The following is a 20497-nucleotide window of genomic DNA, read 5'->3' as shown; positions in this document are numbered from 1 at the left end:
AGCTTTCATAATTTACTCCTTATTGAATATCAATCTATAACTTGATACTGCAAATGCAAGCAATGAAGAAGCTTGTAAAGTTGACTTCTTGAAATATGATTTTAGTTTAAGAAATAAAATAGTACAAACATTGATCAAGTGTTTGTCATAAAAGGTTGAGTTTGGTTTTGAAAAGAGCAGGTGATCAGCATGTTTCTCGTGTGCCATGTGTTTTTAGAAACAAATTCTAGAATCTTGTGATTCCAAAGACTTCTGAAAAGATTTTTAAATGCAATTTTGCTCTGATGTTTTAACATTCTGCTCCAGGAAGGAAGTGATTTTCTTTATGTCTACATTATGTCAAATGTCTGTTACCCAATAAGAATTATATATTTGAGGGAAAGAAACTGATAAAATTCATTTAGCAGTGGTCAACTAGACAAGGTTTCGTTAGCAAAGTCACTAAAATATATGTTTAACTAAAGCATCTCAATAGGTTTCTTTCATCTCTCCTTATCTCTCAATTCCTGCTGTTACAAGTGTTTATATATTTTTTGTGATCCTGAATCATTTTCCTTTGTTATTCTGACAGATTTTGTCTTTCTACAACCCCCTTAACCAACAAGAATAAACTAATGAACAGGACTTTTTAATGAAGTTGAAAATGAAGTGGGGTGTTTTAGAAATAACTGCTTGATGGTGATGGAAATTACATGTAAATCCACCTTAATCAGACAATGTTGATTCAAGAAATTGCATTGATTTGATTAGACAGTTTTTGATATATATATTGAACTGGCAAATTTTCACACATTAACCATATGATTAAATTGTACTCTGGTATATTGTAGCCAGTCGACGCTGATGGTTAGGTTGCAGTGGGTCTATTTTTGCCTGGAGAAAGAACCTGTTGCAAGTCCCTGCTAGTAATGTATTTTTGTTTTGTTTGTACAATTAAATCTTGTTTACAACTGGTGTCCTTGGAAATCACCTTTTCAACTAAAAATCTAAAATTAAAATCAAAAGCTAAAACTATAAGCTAATTAAATGAAAGGGCCAAATAAAGTTCTGGATCCTAGCGTTAAAAAGTACACGAGATCAAGGGTAACTTGGCAAGCTGGCTTAGTGGTAGGAGACAGAGGGTAGTGGTAGAAGGTTGTTTGTTTGACTGGAGGCCGATGTCCAGTGGTGTACCACAAGGATCAGTGGTGGGTCCCTTATTATTTATGATCTATGTAAACAAAATAGATGAAAATGATAATTAAGTTTGCAGATGACAGGAAGATTGACAGGTTAGTTAATAGGGAGAAAGAGGCCATAAGATGCAGGAAGATATAAATGGGTTGGTCAGATGGACAGATCAGTAGCAGATGAAATTTAACCCTGAAACGTAGGAGTTAGTGCACTTTGGAAAGAATAACAGGACAAAAGAGTACTCGATGAATAGCAGAGCACTAGAAAGCTCCAAGGAGCAGAGGGATTTGGCATGCTTGTCCACAGATCCCTGAAGGCAACAGGACAAATTAATAGGGTAATTAAGGCGGCACATGGGACACTAGCCTTTATCAATTGTGGCATAGATTTTAAGAGCAAAAAGGTTGTGTTTCATCTGTACAAAATCTTGGTTAGGCCAGAGCTGGAGTATTGTGTACAGTTCTGAACACCTCACTATACGAAGGATGTAATTGCACTGCAGAGGGTGCAGTGGAGATTCACCAGGATGTTGTCTGTGATGGAGCTTTTGAACAATGAAGAGAGGTTGAATGGACTCAAATTTATTTTGGAGCAGAGAAGGCTGAGCGGGGGGGAACCTGATTGAGGTGCATGATATTATGAAAGATATGGACAGGGTAGATAGGAAACAGCTGTTCTCCTTGATTGAAAAGTTAATGATGAGGTGTCATAATTTTAAGGCGTGGAATAGGAGGTTTAGAAGGGATTTGAGGAAACATTCACCCAGAGGATGATGGGAATCTGAAATGCACTGTCTGGCAGAGTAATAGAGGCAGGAAACCTCACAACTGTTAAAAAGTACATAGATGAGCACTTGAAATGATAGGTTTTTGATAGGTAAGGGGATTAAGGGTTATGGGGAGAGGGCGGGAATGTGGAACTGAGGCACGACAGATCAGCCATGATCTTATTGAATGGCGGGGCAGGCTCGAGGGGGTAGATGGCCTACTCCTGCTCCTATTTCTTATGTTCTTAAAATTCTTAGCCGGGATTCTCTGAGCTCATCCACGGCTGGGATTCTCTGATCCCGCTGTTATGAATTGGAGATTTGGCTGAACGCCAAATTCACTGTTTCTTGTGGACAGCAGTGGTGGGGCATACAACATTGAAGAATTCCAGCCCTTATTTATAATTTCCGTAGGTATTCATGGATAGTTTAGTTAAATATTGGCTTCCTTTCCTGTTCTGTAAAAATGGGCTTCGGTGTGAAGTTCTGTCCAGATCTCCAGAACAGTAAGGAAATTTGAGGAGGGAGGAATTAAAATGCTATGAAACAAGTCATGGTATAACATTAAAAACACGTTTATTGACAGAATAAAGAAATTTTAAGTTCTGCTGTGATTAGCAGATGATTTTTAAATTGTAACTTTAATCAATACTACTGAACTAAATAAAATAGGCTTTTTCAATTGATTTGAATTGTCCTTACATTTTAAAACAAAATAAATGATTTGATGGGTGGTGGGTAAAAATGTGTACATATAAAGGGTTTCACTTCTTATCAGCCTTCCCTTTTCCCTTTCCTTTGCCTTTTCCCTTTCCTTTGTTTTCTCCACCTTTTCTTTTAATGTGTTTGTAGATTCCAATTCCTTTGCGAACCATGACTCCTCGCCACCATGACTGGAGCTGTGAGGAGAAAATAGTATTGTTTTATACAAAAGGAAAAAGGAAATCAAGGGATGTTGATGATAGTACAGTATGGATGAAATTGTGGACTTTCCCAGCCCTCAGGAAAGGCTGAGATGCAAGGATTGCTGCAAAAATGGTGAGGAGACAGCGGTGAAGACCGATAACAACCTTTTCCAGTGGCAGTTGGGCCACTTGGGGATACTGCCTCGTGAATCCTGGTAGACCATTGCAGATTCAGAGGGTTGGCTTTTCTATTTAGGCACTCTGGACCATGGGAGGAAACCTGAGCAACATTGATTGCCTCCCATGAAATCACGATTCTCCACACAGAAAACTGCCAGTCTCATGAACCTCCACCCCATCACCTAACTTTCTTTCCATTCACTGGCACCTGCGTATTATTAGGCCCTCCTATCCCCAGATTTCATTCACCAGTTTGGGAGGGTGCACGCTCCCAAGGCATTCTTATGATCCAGGCACAATCTAAGCAGTGGCCAGCATTCCCAATGCTGCGTCTGAGCTGCCAGCTCGCTGATGTGGAGATGCCGGTGTTGGACTGGGGTAAAGACAGTAAGACGTCTCATTGTTAAAGTCCAACAGGTTTATTTGGTAGCAAAATCCACTAGCTTTCGGAGCATTTGCTGCTCCTTTGTCAGGCAAGTGGGAGTTCTATTCACAAACAGGGCATATAAAGACACAAATTCAATTTACAAAATAATGGTTGGAATGCAAGTCTTTACAGGTAATCAAGTTTCAAAGGTACAGATAATGTGAGTGGAGAGAGCATTAAGCACAGGTTAAAGAGATATGCATTGTCGCCCGACAGGACAGTTGGTAAGATTTTGCAACCCCGGGCAAGTCACGGAGGGGTTACAGATAATGTGACATGAACCCAAGATCCCGGCGTGTGCGGAACTTGGCTATCAGTTTCTGCTCAGCGACTCTGCGCTATCATGTGTTGTGAAGGCTATCTTGGAGAATGCTTACCTGAAGATCAGAGGCCGAATGCCCATGACGCTGAAGTGTTCCCCAACAGGAAGAGAACACTCTTGCCTGGTGATTCATAGAAAAACTACAGTACAAATAGGCCCTTTGGCCCACAAGTTGCGCCAATCTTATCTCTAAATCTATCCTAGACTACTCAGGGAGACAGATAAAATTGCTGGGCCTCTGACAGAAATCTTTGTCTCTTCACTGGACACAGGTGAGTTCTCTGAGGATAGCGAATGTGGTACCATTATTTAAGAAGGGTAGCAGGGATAATCCGGGTAATTATAGGCCGAAATCTTTGTCTCTTCACTGGACACAGGTGAGGTCTCTGAGGATAGCGAATGTGGTACCATTATTTAAGAAGGGTAGCAGGGATAATCCGGGTAATTATAGGCCGATGGGCTTGACGTCCGTGGTAGGGAAATTGTTGGCGATGATTCTTAGAGATAGGATGTATGCGCATTTAGAACGGAACAATCTCGTTAGTGATAGCATAGTTTTGTAAGAGGGAGGTCGTGCCTTACAAATTTGGCGGAGTTTTTTGAGGAGGTGACAAAAACGGTTGATGAAGGAAGGGCAGTGGATGTCGTCTACATGGATTGCAGTAAGGCGTCTGACAAAGTCCCTCATGGCAGGTTGGTTAAGAAGGTTAAGGCTCATGGGATACAAGAAGAGGTGGATAGATGGGTAGAGAACTGGCTTGGCCACAGGAGACAGAGGGTAGCAGTCGAAGGGTCTTTTTCCGGCTGGAGGTCTGTGACCAGTGGTGTTCCGCAGGGCTCTGTACTGGGACCACTGCTATTTGTGATAAATATAAATGATCTGGAAGAAGGTGCAACTGGTGTTATCAGCAAGTTTGCGGATGATACGAAGATGGCTGGACTTGCAGATAGCTGTGAACATCGTAGGACAATACAGCAGGATATAGGCTGGAAAATTGGGTGGAGAAATGGCAGATGGAATTTAATCCAGATAAATGCGAGGTGATGCATTTTGGAAGAACTAATGTAGGGGGGAGTTATGCAATAAATGGCAAGGCCATCAAGAGTATAGAAACACAGAGGGACCAAGGTGTGCAAGTCCACAAATCCTTGAAGGTGGCAGCACAGGTGGTGAAGAAGGCATATGGTATGCTTGCCTTTATAGAACGGGATATAGAGTATAAAAGCTGGAGTCTGATGTTGCAGCTGTATAGAACGCTGGTGAGGCCACATTTGGAGTACTGCGTCCAGTTCTGGTCGCCGCACCACCAGAAGGACGTGGAGGCTTTAGAGAGGGTGCAGAGAAGGTTTACCAGGATGTTGCCTGGTATGGAGGGTCTTAGCTATGAGGAGAGATTGGGTAGACTGGGGTTGTTCTCCCTGGAAAGACTTTTAAGACTTACCTGGATAGTCACATGAGCAGACTGGGAATGGAGGGAAAGAAACAAATGGTCTAGTTGGACCAATGAGCGGCACAGGCTTGGAGGGCCAAAGGGCCTGTTCTTTGTTCTTTGTTTTTGTTCTTTGTTTTACCTACTAGGCTGTAGAATCATAGAAAAACTACAGCAAAAAACAGGCCCTGCGGCCCACAACAGGTTCTTCAGCCTGATTGTTGAGCAGTGTTCATTCATTTGCTACCATAGCATCTGCATTGTCTCCCCAATGTACCATGCTTCAGGACATTCTTCCTGTAGCATATCAGGTAGACAACATTGGCCGAGTTGCAAGAGTATGTACCGTGTACCCGATGGATGGTGCTCTCACGTGAGATGATGGCATCCGTGTCGATGATCCGACACGTCTTGCAGAGTTTGCTGTGGCAGGGTTGTGTGTTGTCGTGGTCACTGTTCTCCTGAAGGTTGGGTAGTTTGCTGCTGACAGTGGTCTGTTTGAGGTTGTGTGGTTGTTTGAAGGCAAGAAGTGGGGGTGTGGGGATGGCCTTGGCGAGATGTTCGTCTTCATCAATGACATGTTGAAGGCTCCAGAGAAGATGCTGTAGCTTCTCCACTCTGGGAAATACTGGACTACGAAGGGTACTCTGTCCGCCATCTCCTGTGTTTGTCTTCTGAGGAGGTCGGTGCAGTTTTTCACTGTGGCGCATTGGAACTGTCGATCGATGAGTGGAGTGCCATATCCTGTTCTTATGAGGGCATCTTTCAGCGTCTGGAGGTGTCTTGCAATCTTCCTCATCAGAGCAGATCCTGTGTATATGGAGGGCTTGTCCATAGGGGATGGCTTCTTTAACGTGTTTAGGGTGGAAGCTGCAGAAGTGGAGCATCGTGAGGTTATTTGTGGGCTTGCAATACAGTGAAGTGCTGAGGTGACCGTCCTTGATGGAGATGTGTGTGTCCATGCGTGTGTTCTTGGACACATGCATCTCCATCAAGGACGGTCACCTCAGCACTTCACTGTACTGCAAGCCCACGGGTAACCTCACAATGCTCCACTTCTCCAGCTTCCACCCTAAACATGTTAAAGAAGCCATCCCCTATGGACAAGCCCCCTCTGTATACACAGGATCTGCTCAGACAAGAAGGATTGCAACAGACACCTCCAGACACTGAAAGGTGTCCTCATAAGAACAGGATATGGCGCTTGACTCATCAATTGACAGTTCTGATGTGCCACAGCGAAAAACCGCACCAACCTCCTCAGAAGACAAACACGGGAGACAGCGGACAGAGTACGCTTTGCCATCCAGTACTTCCTTGGAGCAGAGAAGCTATAGCATCTTCTGTGGAGCCTTCAACATGCCATTGATGAAGACGAACATCTTGCCAAGGACCTCACTTGCCTTCAAACAACCGCATAACCTCAAACTGACTGTTGTCTGCAGCAAACTACCCAGCCTTCAGCAGAATAGTGACCACGACACCACACAACCCTGCCATAGCAACCTCTGCAAGATGTGTTGGATCATCGACACGGATGCCATCATCTCACATGAGAACACCATCCACCAGGTACACAGTACACACTCCTGTAACTCAGCCAACGCTGTCTACCTGATACTCTGCAGGAAAGGATGTCCCGAGGCATGGTACATTGAGGAGACGCTGCAGACACTACGACAGCGGATGAATGAACACCACTTGACAATCACCAGGCAAGTGTATTCTCTTCCTGTTGGGGAGCACTTCAGTGATCATGGGCATTCAGGCATGCATTCTCCAAGGCAGCCTTCACAACACACAACAGTGCAGAGTCGCTGAGCAGAGACTGACAGCCAAGTTCTGCACACATGAGGACGGCCTCAACTGGGATCTTGGGTTCATGTCACATTATCTGTAACACAGCCCCCCGCATGACTTGCCTGGGCTTGCAAAATCTCACTAACTGTCCTGGCTGGAGACAATACACATTTCTTTAACCTGTGCTTAACACTCTCTCCACTCACATTGTCTGTATCTTTGAGACTTGATTACCTGTAAAGACTCGCATTCCAATCATTATTTTGTAAATTGAGTTTCTGTCTTTATATGCCCTGTTTGTGAATAGACCTCCCACTCAGCTGACGAAGGAGCAGCAAGCGCTCCGAAAGCTAGTGGATTTTGCTACCAAATAAACTTATTGGACTTTAACCTGGTGTTGTGAGACTTCTTACTGAGCTCTCTGATTGTTGTTTTAGACTTGTTTTTCCTTTGAATAAACATAATTTGGTAATGATTTTGCTAATATAATGGCATGAAGTTTTTTTTAATAATTGTAGTAATATTTTAGTGAATGGAACATCCTTGGGCTGGATTTTCATGGCCCCGTAATGAGGAATTTGGAGGCTTTGGGGATGGGATAAGTGTTGAGGGCCAGGAAAATAGGCTGTAGAGGCAGGCAATTTATAATACAGGTTATGGCCTCAATTAGAACAACTTTATGGCCAGTAGAGCAGCTCCCTACCACACATGGAGGCGGTCCCATTATGGCAGGCTGGAGGACTATTGGAGCTCGAGGCTTCTTACCTACAAGTGTGGATGATTCTAAGCCAGTAAAGGGATTTTCCCTCCACCCTGATGGACCTGCCGGAGTAGATCTTGATAATTTCTTCACTGTTGTGCAAGCCGGCATGGTCATCCCCATGCTAGCGTCCTCATGACCTGCCTCAGCAGTATCCACCTCTCTGCTTCCCGAGGTTCTAGAATCACTCAATCTCTGACTGGGTCTGCAATATCAAGGGTCTGCTTTTCTTAATTGGATGGTGAGTGTGGAGGCAGCCAATTAGGAAACTACCTCTGGGAAGATCGCTGAGCCATCTCACTTTTAAGCATAGGCTCTAGGTCATGATTTGGTCCCAATAATTGGAGCCCAAAGCCCATTGAAAATCCACTTGATTCAGCGTAAATCTGGTGGAAAATGATACATGTTCAACTTCATGATTAAATTGTGAAGATTGCAATTTGTATAAATTGCAATAATACAAATTACAATTGTAAATTGCCTCATTCAAATGAGCTTTTTACAACCAGACATCAACAATTCAATTGAGTTGATCCCAGGCCCTCACTTGAATATTATGTTTCATATAATTCAGTAAAACCCTTACTTGTAATATTACCTTAATAATGCTTCTAAATTCTGTCTCTTCCCGTGTCCTTTGCTTCCATTCATTTTCTCTCTCAACCCTATCCTCGATTATCGTTCGTTCATATGTCAAGTACTGAAGGGATAGAATAGAAAAATATCAGTGGACATTTTCTCTCTCCTAATTATATTAATCTGAAACAAAATAATGAAGGAAAAGCTCAGTCCAGGACATGTTTCAAGATATTCTAATGGATCAACACTTACGTCACTATTGGAATGTTTAGCCCCATGTGTTTTTTAAGCAATGCAGTGAAAGAACATGACAATTATTCTATGTCTCTCAAATATCTCAAAACAATTCAGTGAGATAAATTATTTGGAGTTGTGTGATTATGCATACAGTTTTCTTTGAAGATAAAGACAATCGTTCTACATAGTTCTGCAGAACTAATTTTCAAAGCACGTGTTTCTTTACTGTCACCTCTGGCCAGGGTGACAACACATGGAACGGCCACAGGCCTTGCTGTATTTCTGCATGTCTGCAGACAGCTGGCTTTCAGTCATGGAATAAATTTCATAGTCCTGGATGAGCTGTGGTTTCCAAAGTTCAGAAATTCCACAGCGCTGAGAGTTACGAGTCGGAGAGAATCAGAAACTGGAATTTCAAAGTAAACAAAAATCAAGAAGTTACATCACAAGATGACAGCTATTGTAGTTTTATTTTTGCTCTTGAATCTGTAACTTGCTATTCCTAATTAAATTTTAAAAGCTAGACAAATAAATGATTCTATAGATCTAAAATAATTGATTAAACAATTTTAACTAGAGAGGTAAATAGTTTAGATAGAGTCAAGGCAGGACACCTCAATTCTGTAGCTTCTAGGAAAGGCTATCAGGGGAATGATGGGAATTTCTGCAGCCACAGATATGATTCCAGAATGGTATGTAACCTCACTGGTAAAGGAGGTCACTGAGTGCTGCACAATTCACGTGTGTAGGAAGAGTGAACATCCAGAGGTTGTGATCATATCTGTATTAAGGGTTATGGTTCTGAAAGCAGATTTTACAGAGCTAAGAAAGAGACCTCAAAGGCAGTAATTATTCCCAGTCCACATGCCATCAGTATAGAAACAAGAGGATACAGCAGCTGAATGCATGACTGGAGAAATGGTGCAGCAGAGAGAATTTTAGATTTCTGAGACATTACAATGGGTTTTTGAGGAGGTGAGACCTATACAGGCTGTTCCTCACAGAACTGAAAACAATGTCCTGGCAGAGTGATTCGCTAATATTGTTGGAGAGAGTTTAACTTAACCTGGCAGGGACGAAAGGACCAAGATGTTGCATTACATTGGAATGGAGAAACAACCCACACACGATGATTGTGAGTAATAGACAGCACTAAAGTAAAGAAAAGTAAACTATGAAGAGGAGTCTGATGAAGAAGGGATGCAGTAAGATCTAAATAACCCTTACCTGTGCATATAAGTAAATGCACAGAATGTGGCAAATAAGGTTGGTGATCTGCACATACACATATCACATGGAAATAAGGTGTTGTGGCGATAATGTGGACCTGGCTCAAATAAAGGCAAGACCAGGTTCTCAGTATTCCTAGATACAGGGTGTTCAGGAAAAGTAGAGTGGAAAACAGGGAGTTGGGAGGGCAGTATTGATTAAGGAGAATATTACATAGCTGGAGAGAGATGTCCTAGACTAGTCAAAGATGGAATCTATTTGTTTCGAGTTGAGAAACAATAAAAAAAATCATAGTCCTCTATAAGTCACCAATATCAAGTAAGATATAGAGGCGTAAATTTTGAGAGAAAGATACAAAAACTATAGAATGGTTGTAATAGGGGACTTCCTTAGACTGGGATATTATCTTTTGTAACATGTAATAGGTAGATCAGTGACATTACCTTTTCCGAGTATTCTTTGAGCCGCTGTAGATCAGCGATCTTAGATGTTCTCAGAGTACTCAGTTCAGCTTGCTTTGATTCAACATCTTTATCATATTTTTCCATCCAAAATTCCAGATTTTCTTCCAGTTCCTGATTGACAAATGGAGAAGCAATAAAAGTAGGACTCCAAGGTATTTTAATCAGCAGAAAAATTGAGTATGTTTAAAATATTAAGACAGAATATTGTGACTATCTTTCTATTCCCTCACTGGGTTTGTCACAAATGTTTTATATTTATAATAATTACTGGTATTCGATGTGATGCTTAAGTATTTTTGTTTTGATATTGTATCTTAACAATCAACAGGCAAGATAATGGTCTAGATGAGGTTTTTAATTTGTCACTCCACTTTAATGCCCTTTTTTATCTTTTTAATTATAGCTATTTTATTTTAAGGCCTCGATTTATCTAATTTAACAACAAAGTTATATGTGAAGCTGAACAAACTGCAATCAGCAATAAATATTTTTTCCTTCCCACTCCTGAAGACTTTCCCCTTTGCCAGGAGTATATATCTATAGTTCTTACAGTACCGAGTGGAAAGGGTTACTCTTTTAACACATCGTAAGGCTTAGATTTTCTAATGACTGCTATTTTAATATTGGTAAATGGAGTCACTACTAACATTAAAATTGGAAAACCTAAACTTGAGTGTTTGTAGACAGGGAGGCATCACAGCTGAACAAAGTCCATGAATTATCTGTTCAGATATGTTCCCATTAGAGATTAGAAGTTCTGATGAAAGGTCACAGCCTGAAACATTAACTCTGTTTCTCTCACCATAGATGCTGCCTGTCCTGCTGAGTATTTCTAGCATTTTCTGTTGTATTTAAGATTTCCAGTATTCATAATATTTTGTTTAGGGATCAGTGAATGTTGACCACAAATGAGAACATGGACCCCTCTTTAAGCCAAAGGCTTCTGTCACCTTGTGAGATCAACATATTCCATTCAGGCTCAGGATTGACAGTGGAAGATTTGAGAGAGGTAGTGGAGAGGTAGAGCTGAATATCAACTATGTACATGCTTTGGATATTGTCACCAAACAGTATCATGTTTAAAAAAAAGACATGCATTTATATGGCACTTTTCACAAGCACCAAATGTCTAAATGTGTCACTACTTACTGAAATATAGTCACTATTGTAATATAGGGAATGCTCATTTGCACTTAGCACAGTCCCAGAAATGTGGTCAGCTTTTTTTGTGATGTTAATTGTGGGATAAATATTGGCCATGAGACTATGGGCAATTCTCTATTTGAAATAATGCCATGGGATATTCTACATCCACCTGATTAAGCAGATGGAACCTCATTTAAAGTTTCATCCAAAAAGCAGGGCCGTGCTCCTTAAATACTGCGCTGAAATGTCAACCTTGATTTCAGTTCAAGTCTTGCTCCAGGGCTTGAATACAGAACTTTGTGACTCAGAGAACATAAGAACTAGGAGCAGGTGTAGGCTATCTGGTCCCTCGAGCCTGCTCCACTATTCAATAATATCATGGCTGATCTTTTTTGTGGACTCAGCTCCACTTACCTGCCTGCTCACCATAACCTTTAATTCCTTTGCTGTTCAAAAATAGGCTAAATCTATTCTTGCCTTAAAACATTCAATGCGGTAGCCTCAACTGCTTCACTGGGCTGGGAATTCCACAGATTTACAACCCTTTGTGTGAAGAAGTTCCTCCTCAACTCAGTCTTAAATCTGCTCCCCCTTATTTTGAGGCCATGCCCTCTCATTCTAGTCTCACCTGCAAGCGCAAACAACTTCCCTGCTTTTGTCTTATCTATTTCCTTCATAATCTTATATTTTTCTATAAGATCTTTCCTCATTCATCTGAATTCCAGTGAGTATAGCCCTAGTCTACTCAGTCTCTCCTCATAAGCCAACCCTCTCAACTCCGGAATCAACCTGGTGAATTTCCTCTGCACTGGTAGTATATCCTTCCTCAAGTAAGGAGACCAAAGTTGTACACAGATGTTCCAGGTGTGGCCTCACCAGCACCTTATACAGCTGCAACATAATCTCACTGTTTTTAAACTCCATCCCTCTAGCAATGAAGGACAAAATTCCATTTGCCTTCTTAATTACTCGCTGTACCTGCAAACCAACTTTTTGTGATTCATGCACAAGGATACCCAGGTCCCTCTGCACAGCAGCATGCTGCAATTTTTACCATTTAAATAATAGTCCATTTTGCTGTTATTCCTACCAAAATGGGTGACCTCACATTTACCAACAGACTCTTGCCCACTCAAGACTATCTATATCCCTTTGCAGACCTTCAGCGTCCTCTGCACACTTTGCTCTGCCACTCATTTCAGTGTCATCTGTAAATTTTGACATACTACACTTGGTCTCAAACTCCAAATCATCTATGTAAATCATACCAACTGAGCAACATTAGATGAGAAATAGGAGAGACACAAGGATAAAGCCATGAGAGGTATGAAGTAACTGTGTGAGATGGGAAGAAAGGTCACTGATATCAATTCTGTGGCTATTATTGAATAGATAAGAATCAAACTAGGGTGAGTTGGAGGAGGATGGTGTGATCAACTGTGTCAAAGATTGTGACATGGTGAGAAGAATAAGAAGAGTTAGTTTGCCTTTGTCACAGTGGCAGAGAAAGTCATTTATGACTTGGACAAGACAAATGTAATGGTCATAAGGGTGATAGGTTCTTTGCATGCAAGTAGGACTATTTCCTTAACTAGTGTACTGCACATCTAGTGACAAATGATACTGTGCTAGAAACAGTTGTAGATAATGGAGCTGGAGAAATGCTGTTAAAATAAGACACTTGGAAAGTAATGAATATATCCTAAGTTTATTCACATTGAAAACTGATGCATGTAAAATTGTTGAACTTGAGATTAACTCATCTCAGTGAGATAAGAGGAAGCCATCCTAAATTGGTGAATTAAATGACAGATGAAACATTGGGAGCTAGTTAAAGACAAGGGTAGGATGAGTTTTGAAGAACGAATGATTGTTGATCAATTATTAGTGGGGTATATACTCTAAGGGATAAGAGGATTAGAGAAATTATTCTTCTCCACATTAGAAGATTGCTTTAACTCAGTGGCTATTAGATGAAGTCTCTATGAAATCAGGTGTACAAATGATACCTTTGTCTGACTGAGTCTCAGTGAAACATTTAAAATTTTTTAAGCTTCTCAAACTTTTTGTGAATAGATTTCCAGGGACTAGGACTAATCCCAACTCTGACATGGTTGGGGAAAATTATTAATATTATTAATAGATTTGTGAGTTGAGATGTAGCACTATCTGAGATTCAAAATTGCTTATGTAATTCAGACATGTCCATTTATTTTTATATTAAGAGTATTAAAGTTCTTTACATTTAATTTGAAGAACATCGATACTTACTGCTTGATTTTGCTTCAGGAACTTTTCAATCTCTGAATGTATCCGAATCTCCTGGTCAATTTTACTTTTCAAGAGCTGGTTAAAGAGAAGAAAATTTAAGGGAATATAAGAGATTTTAAAATGTTGGCTTAGAAATACACCATCAATATTGTACTCCATTGAAAAGTCTGAACATTTTAGCTATTAGAGATTCAAGTGCATTGTAATATAATGGTCATCTCCTCTACTAAGCAACATTAAAGATGCTCACGTTATGTTCACAACATTCGTCCAATAAATGTCCCTGCTATCTATCGCTCCAGTTTGTTCGAAATCAATTCTATTCATTCCTCACCCCGTACCATTGTATACTACAAATCCTTAAGCACTTAGGAAAACTTGACTGCTGATAGATAGTGGTGGGGGATTATGGAATGTGGTTTCACTTCATTTGGTGTAAAAATGGAGAGGTCACTGGCAAGATTAATAGCAAAACTAATCTGTTATTAAAAATAATAAGGATAGTAACTGGGCAAGTTGTCAGTTGAAACCGGTTATAGTATGAACCTCTTTATGCAAAAGTCACTAATTGTTTTTTAAATGTGTCTGGAATTTGAATTACAGAAAGATGGTAACTTTGGTAGCTCATTGAGTAGTTTAGATGTAGTACTGAGCCACACAAAGTCATCTCTTCTCTGAGTTTGGTTGATTGATTTCAGTCAAGTTAGTAGTCAGGGCAGTTTAGCAAAAGATTGATTTGCTTGCCCTGGGCAAAGCTCCAAGTGCTGATGCTTCACTGCTGAATTCATCAAGCATGAGAAACTGGCACTCCTGCATCTTCATGAACTTCTCTGTCTCTCCTGGAGAGAGCGACAGTGCTTCAAAATCTTTGTGCAATGCAATGATTGTGATCCTGTACAAACACAAGGGCAACAGCAGCATTTCAACAGCAATGAGGTATCTCCCTGCTGAACACCATGAGGAAAGTATTTGCCTATGTTGCCCTCATCAAATTGCTTGTCCTGGTTGAATGCATCCACCCTGAATCCCAGTGTGATTTCAGAACTGGAAGATCTACAAATGACATGATCGCCTGCAGTTGCAAGGATATTGCCGTGAACAAAGGAGACCTCTTTATGTTGCTTTTATTAATTTCATCAAGGTGTATGACCATGTGAGAAAAGGCAGTCTATTTAAGCTGTTGGACAAAATTGGATGCTTGCCAAAGCTGCTCAGTGTGATCTTTTTCCAATGACAACATGATGGGAATGGTCAGCTATGACAGGGCAACATCAGGACCCTGTATTCTCTTTGCTGCTGTCATTATACCTTCAAGACATTTGCAGAGGATGTCTACTTAAATACCAGGATTCATGAACAGCCGTTCAACCTTGTTCACCTGAGATGAAGGTGAGCCAAGTCCTCATCAGAGATTTGTTCTACGCTGACGTTGCTGTGCTAGCATTCCATACTGAAGGATACCTTCAGCAGCAACTGGACAGACTCTCTCACATCTGTAAAATGTTTGGCTTGACCATCAGCATCAGAAAAACAAATGTCATGGTACAGGATGATATCATATCACCATCTATCAGTATTGACAATGTACGCTGGAGGTTGGAGAATCCCAGTGTCATCAGCAATCTGTCACTTGACATTAAAATCAATACAGACATTGCAGATGTAAAGTCAGTGCTGAGTATGACAGTCTGGAACATTGATTTAAAATGCCAATTTTAGGTGTACTAAACCTGCATCTTCAGTGAACTAATCTAAAGTGCAATTTACACTGGCAGGAGAAAAGGCTGAACGGTCTCAGACATAGCCTCAACATCTCTTATCAGGAAAAGCTCACCAATTTAGCAGTCCTGGGGTATGCAAACTCCAACAACATAGACTCGTTGCTAAGTCAACAGTATATGCATTGATTAAGCCAATTTCATTGGATAGATGATGGCTGCACACCCAAAGACATTATGTGCAGTGAACTAGCCCCTGGGTCAAGATCTCCTAAGCATCCATGCCTCAGCTACAAGGATACAGTGACACAATGGTTAGCGCCGCTCCCTCTCAGCGCCATGGACCCAAGTTCGAATCCCGTTGGGTAACTGTGCGGTGTTTGCATGTTCTCCCTATGTCTACATGGGTTTCCTCCAGGTGCTCCAGTTTCCTCCCACAGTCCAAATGATGTGCTGGTTAGGTTGACTGGCCATGCAAAATTGCCCCTTAGTGTTAGGAGACTAGCTAAGGTAAATACATCTCAGTGAACTACTCTACAGTAAAGAAACTAGGACAATGTATGCTGACAGGAGAAAAGGCTGAACGGTCTCAGACTCGGCCCCAACATCTCTTGTCAGGAAAAGCTCACCAATTTAGAGGTCCTGGAGTATGCAAACTCCATCAACATAGACTCATTGCTAAGCCAACAATATATTGATTCAGCCAATTTCATCGAATAGATGATGGCTGTACACCCATTATATGGGGATGGGGCCTGGGTGGGATTGTTGTTGGTGCAGGCTTGATGGGCTGAATTGCCTCCTCCTGCACTTAGAGATTCTATGACACCAGGAAGTGAGATATGAAAAAGGCAGACATTGACACTGACAACTGGGAGAATCACAGAAACCTACAATGCAGAAGGAGACCATTTGGCCCATCGAGCCTGCACCAACAACAATCCCAATCAAATCCTATTCTAACCCTGTAACCCCACATATTTGGCCTCTTAATCCCCATGACATTAAGGGGCAATTTATCATAGACAATCAACCTAACCCGCACATTTGCTAAATTGCTTTATGATCTGAATATGCTTGCAAGAGATGGGGGATGCTTTATCCCCTTTTTTCTCTGTATTTGATATCTCTGTTTATAGTTTCTTTCACTGATTTGCCTGGCATCTTGCCATTAAGAGGTTAAGTATATGGGAATACCTCTTCTGTACCAGCTGCTGAAAGGAAGTTGGATTATGGAATGACTGGTTTGTAATCCGCTAATGTCTTTTAGGGAAGTAAGTCTGCCAATGTTACCCGGTCTGATCTACGTGACTCTGGTGCCACAGCAATGTGATTGATTCCTAACTGTCCGCTGAAATGTTGCAGATAGCCACTCGGTTGCATTCAAGGAGGTGACTCACCAGTAATTTATCAAGAGCAATTAGGGAAAGGCAATTGAGGCAGACTGTTTGGAACAACATTGGAAGAGACTTGTAGAAACGAAAAGCTCAGCTGGCAAAGAAGAAGATCCAGAGAAAACAGAGGCCAGCAAATTGTGCACCTTCTCAGCCCTCTGCAGCAAATGTGGCAGCGATTGCCATACCAGAGTGGAGCTCTGGAATGACACCAAGCAATGCTTAACACAAGAGCTGACCACCATGGCTTCAGCTGTTGGAAGGCTGCCACTCCAAGTAGATAGGACACCTCAATGACTCTTTGTCAGGGAGGTAAAAGGATCTCTAATAACTAGTGGTAAAACTATAGAGCTATATTGGTGCCAATATCTGGAGCACAAATGTACTGGTATATTGCACGTAACAGATGTCAAAAGAATTGCTATTACAATGATCATAATCTGGACTGTTGTTTTGTTGCTTTAAAAGTCTACCAAATGTTTCTAGCAACAAAATGTCAGAGCATTTCAGCTTGAGTCCCCTTTATTTTTCTGACCTGAACCTCTTCCTGTAGCCTACTCTCCTCATCAGTACATTTCTTTTGTGTCTGGAAGACCTGCAGTTCTGCATTTTTCTTCATGTACTTTCCTTCCATGGCAGTTTTTGCCTTCATCTCTTGCATCTGATCTTTTAGGTGGGCAATCATCTCATTTTTACTCTGGCCAGAAAAAGAAAAAGATGTTTTAGTGGTTGCAATTAATTTACATCTCTCCAAGTACTGTGCATGATCAGTAAACTGAGTAGACATGTTTGTATTTCTGTTTTAAAACTAATTTTGTCCAAGGAGACCTCGGTGGACATATTTAAATCTTGGATGGCCACAGGTGAAGTGCCAGATGACTGGAGGACAGTTAATGTGACACCTTTACAGGGCAGCACAGATAAGTCAGTTCGTCCAACGTCCATGGTAGGGAAATTACTGGAAAAAAATTTTGACAGACAGGATTAATCAACATTTGGAAAAGCAGGGATTGATCAAAGATAGTCAGCATGGATTTGTTGGTGGGAGGGCCGGTCTAACAAATTTAATTGAGTTTTTTTGAAAAAGTTACTAGATAATAAGAGTAGCACAGTTGATTAAATGTACTTCGGTAAGGCCTTGGATGCCATGGGATCCAAGACAAGTTGGGTCCAAAATTAGCTCGTTCATAGGAGGCAAAGGGCGATGATGGAGGATTGCTTTTGTGATTGGAAGCCTGTGATCAGTGGTGTATCACGTGGATTGATGCTGGGATCCTTGCTGTTGTCATATATTAATGACTTGGATGTGAATGTAGAGGTATAATTAGTAAGTTTCCAGATGAAAAATGGTGGTGTTGTTGATAGTGAGGAGGATAATCCTAGACTACAGGATAGATCAGCTGGTATAAATTGGGCAGAGCAATGGCAGATGGAATTTAATCCTGATAAATGTGAGGTGATGCATTTTGAGAGGTCTAAGGGTGGGATATACTCAATGTAATGTATGCCCCTAGGGAATATTGAGGAACAAAGGGATCTTGGTGTACAACTCCATAGATCCCTGAAGGTGGCAGCAGAGGTAGATAGAGTGGTGAAGAAGACAAACAGAATGCTTGCCTTTATTAGTCAGGGCATAGAATATAGGAGCAGGAAGGTCTTGTTATGACTTTATAAAACATTGGTTAGGCCCAGATGGTCGTCATACTATGGGAAGGATGTGATTGCACTGGAAAGGGTGCAGAGCAAATTCACCAGGATGTTACCTGGGATGGAAAGTTTCAGCTATGATGAGAGACTGGATAAATTGGGTTTGTTTTCCCTGGAGCAGAGGAGAACAGAAAATGCTGCAAAATCTCAGCAAGTTTGACAGCATCTGTGGATCAAGAATAGGGTCAACATTTCAAATCTGGGTGACCCTTTGTCAGAGCTGAAGATCACAGAAAATAGGGTGAAATTTATACTATGAGTGTGGGTGGGGTGGGGGCGGTGGTGAGAAGGAGATTGACAAAGATGCCATGGACAAAAAGAGAAAGAGAACGTAAATGGTAGTGATTATGGTGAAGACAAGTGCTGATGATAGCCCATTAAGTGATCAGAATGTGTAACTGGCAATGCAGAAGTAAGCAGGACAACCTGAGACATGGCTGAGACATCAGATGGTCCTGGAGTAGGGGGATTAACATAGCTGCTGACTTAATTTGTGATATAATTTAAATTGTTAACTTCTAATACCAAGTATTTGAGATTCCACTGGAACATATTTCTTGTAAGTATGTAGGGAACAGACTTGAATTGAACATTATCACAAAACACAGAAAAACTACAGCACAAACAGGCCCTTCGGCTCACAAGTTGCGCCGAACATGTCCCTACCTACTAGCTTACCTATAACTCTCTATCTTACTAAGTCCCACATACTTATCCAAAAGTCTCTTAAAAGACACTATTGAATCTGCCTCCAATACCACCACTGGCAGCCGATTCCACGCACCTAACACCCTCTGAGTGAAAAACCTACGCCTGACATCTCCTCTGTACCTACTCTGCAGCACCCTAAACCTGTGTCCTCTTGTGGCAGCCATTTCAGCCCTGGGAAAAAGCCTCTGAGAATCCACTTGATCAATACCACTCAACATCTTATACACCTCTGTCAGGTCACCTCTCATCCTTTGTCTCTCTAAGGAGAAAAGACGGAGCTCTCTCAACCTATTCCCATAAGGCATGCCACCTAATCCAGGCAACATCCTTGTAGATCTCCTCTGCACCCTTTCTATGGCTTCCATATCCTTCCTGTAATGAGGCGACCAGAACTGAGCACAGTACTCCAAGTGGGGTCTGACCAGGATCTTATATAGCAGTATTATACTGCTATAGGCGTCTATAGGCCCCCAGATAATGATTTGGAGGTGGGGCAGGCTATTAACGCGCAAATAAATGCAGCGTGCAGGAATGGAACGACGATAATTATGGGGGATTTCAATCTACACATTGATTGGTCGACCCATGTTGGACGCGGTGGGCTTGAGGAAGAGTTCTTGGAATGCTGCCGGGATAGTTTCCTTGAACAGTGTGTATTGGAGCCAACGAGGGAGCGAGCTATCTTAGATCTGGTGTTATGTAATGAGGCAGGTAGAATTAGGGACCTTGTGGTGAAGGATCCTCTTGGGAAGGGTGAGCATTGTATGGTGGAGTTTCTGACGCAGATGGAGGAGGAAAAAGTGGGTTCCCAGACCTGTGTCCTTTGTTTGAACAGAGGGGAGTACGATAGGATGAGAGAGGAATTGGCAAATGTTGATTGGGGGAGCAGATTGAAAGGTAGGTCTGCTGAGGAACAGTGGAGGATCTTTAAGGAGATCTTTCTTGGTGCTCAGCAGAAATTTATTCCGATGGTTAAAAAGAATCGTAGGAGGAGAGATAATCAGCCGTGGATAACGAAGGAGGTAAAGGACAGTATTAAATTAAAAGCTGATGTGTTTAGAGTGGCTAAGAGTAGTGGGCGAGAAGAGGATTGGGAGAGGTTTAAATATCAACAAAGAATGATGAAGAAGTTGATAAAGAAAGGAAGGATAAACTATGAAGCTGGGCTAGTGCTAAATATAAAAAAGGATAGTAAGAGTTTTTATAAATATATAAAAAGGAGAAGGCTGACTAGGGTGAACGTTGGACCCTTAGAGGATGAGAGGGGGAATTTAGTG

General features: G+C 41.5%; 1 protein-coding gene across 1 annotated transcript in view; it reads right to left on the bottom strand.

The window, feature by feature from the left end:
• Positions 1-2493: 2493 nt before the first annotated feature.
• The window catches only part of drc9 (dynein regulatory complex subunit 9), a 37047-nt gene continuing 19043 nt past the window's right edge, over positions 2494-20497 (bottom strand). Inside the window, exons 6-10 of the mRNA XM_080186477.1 lie at positions 17338-17499; positions 13691-13765; positions 10253-10384; positions 8362-8463; positions 2494-2838 (exon numbers count right to left, since the gene is read on the bottom strand). Of these exons, the coding sequence (XP_080042603.1) occupies positions 2704-2838; positions 8362-8463; positions 10253-10384; positions 13691-13765; positions 17338-17499 (606 nt within the window). The 3' untranslated portion in view covers positions 2494-2703. The remainder of the gene's footprint in view (positions 2839-8361; positions 8464-10252; positions 10385-13690; positions 13766-17337; positions 17500-20497) is intronic.

Source organism: Carcharhinus amblyrhynchos, chromosome 3 (genome assembly GCF_965287045.1).
Source record: "Carcharhinus amblyrhynchos chromosome 3, sCarAmb.v2.hapA, whole genome shotgun sequence".
Classification (NCBI taxonomy): domain Eukaryota; kingdom Metazoa; phylum Chordata; class Chondrichthyes; order Carcharhiniformes; family Carcharhinidae; genus Carcharhinus; species Carcharhinus amblyrhynchos.
This window is presented reverse-complemented; position numbering and strand designations above follow the sequence as displayed.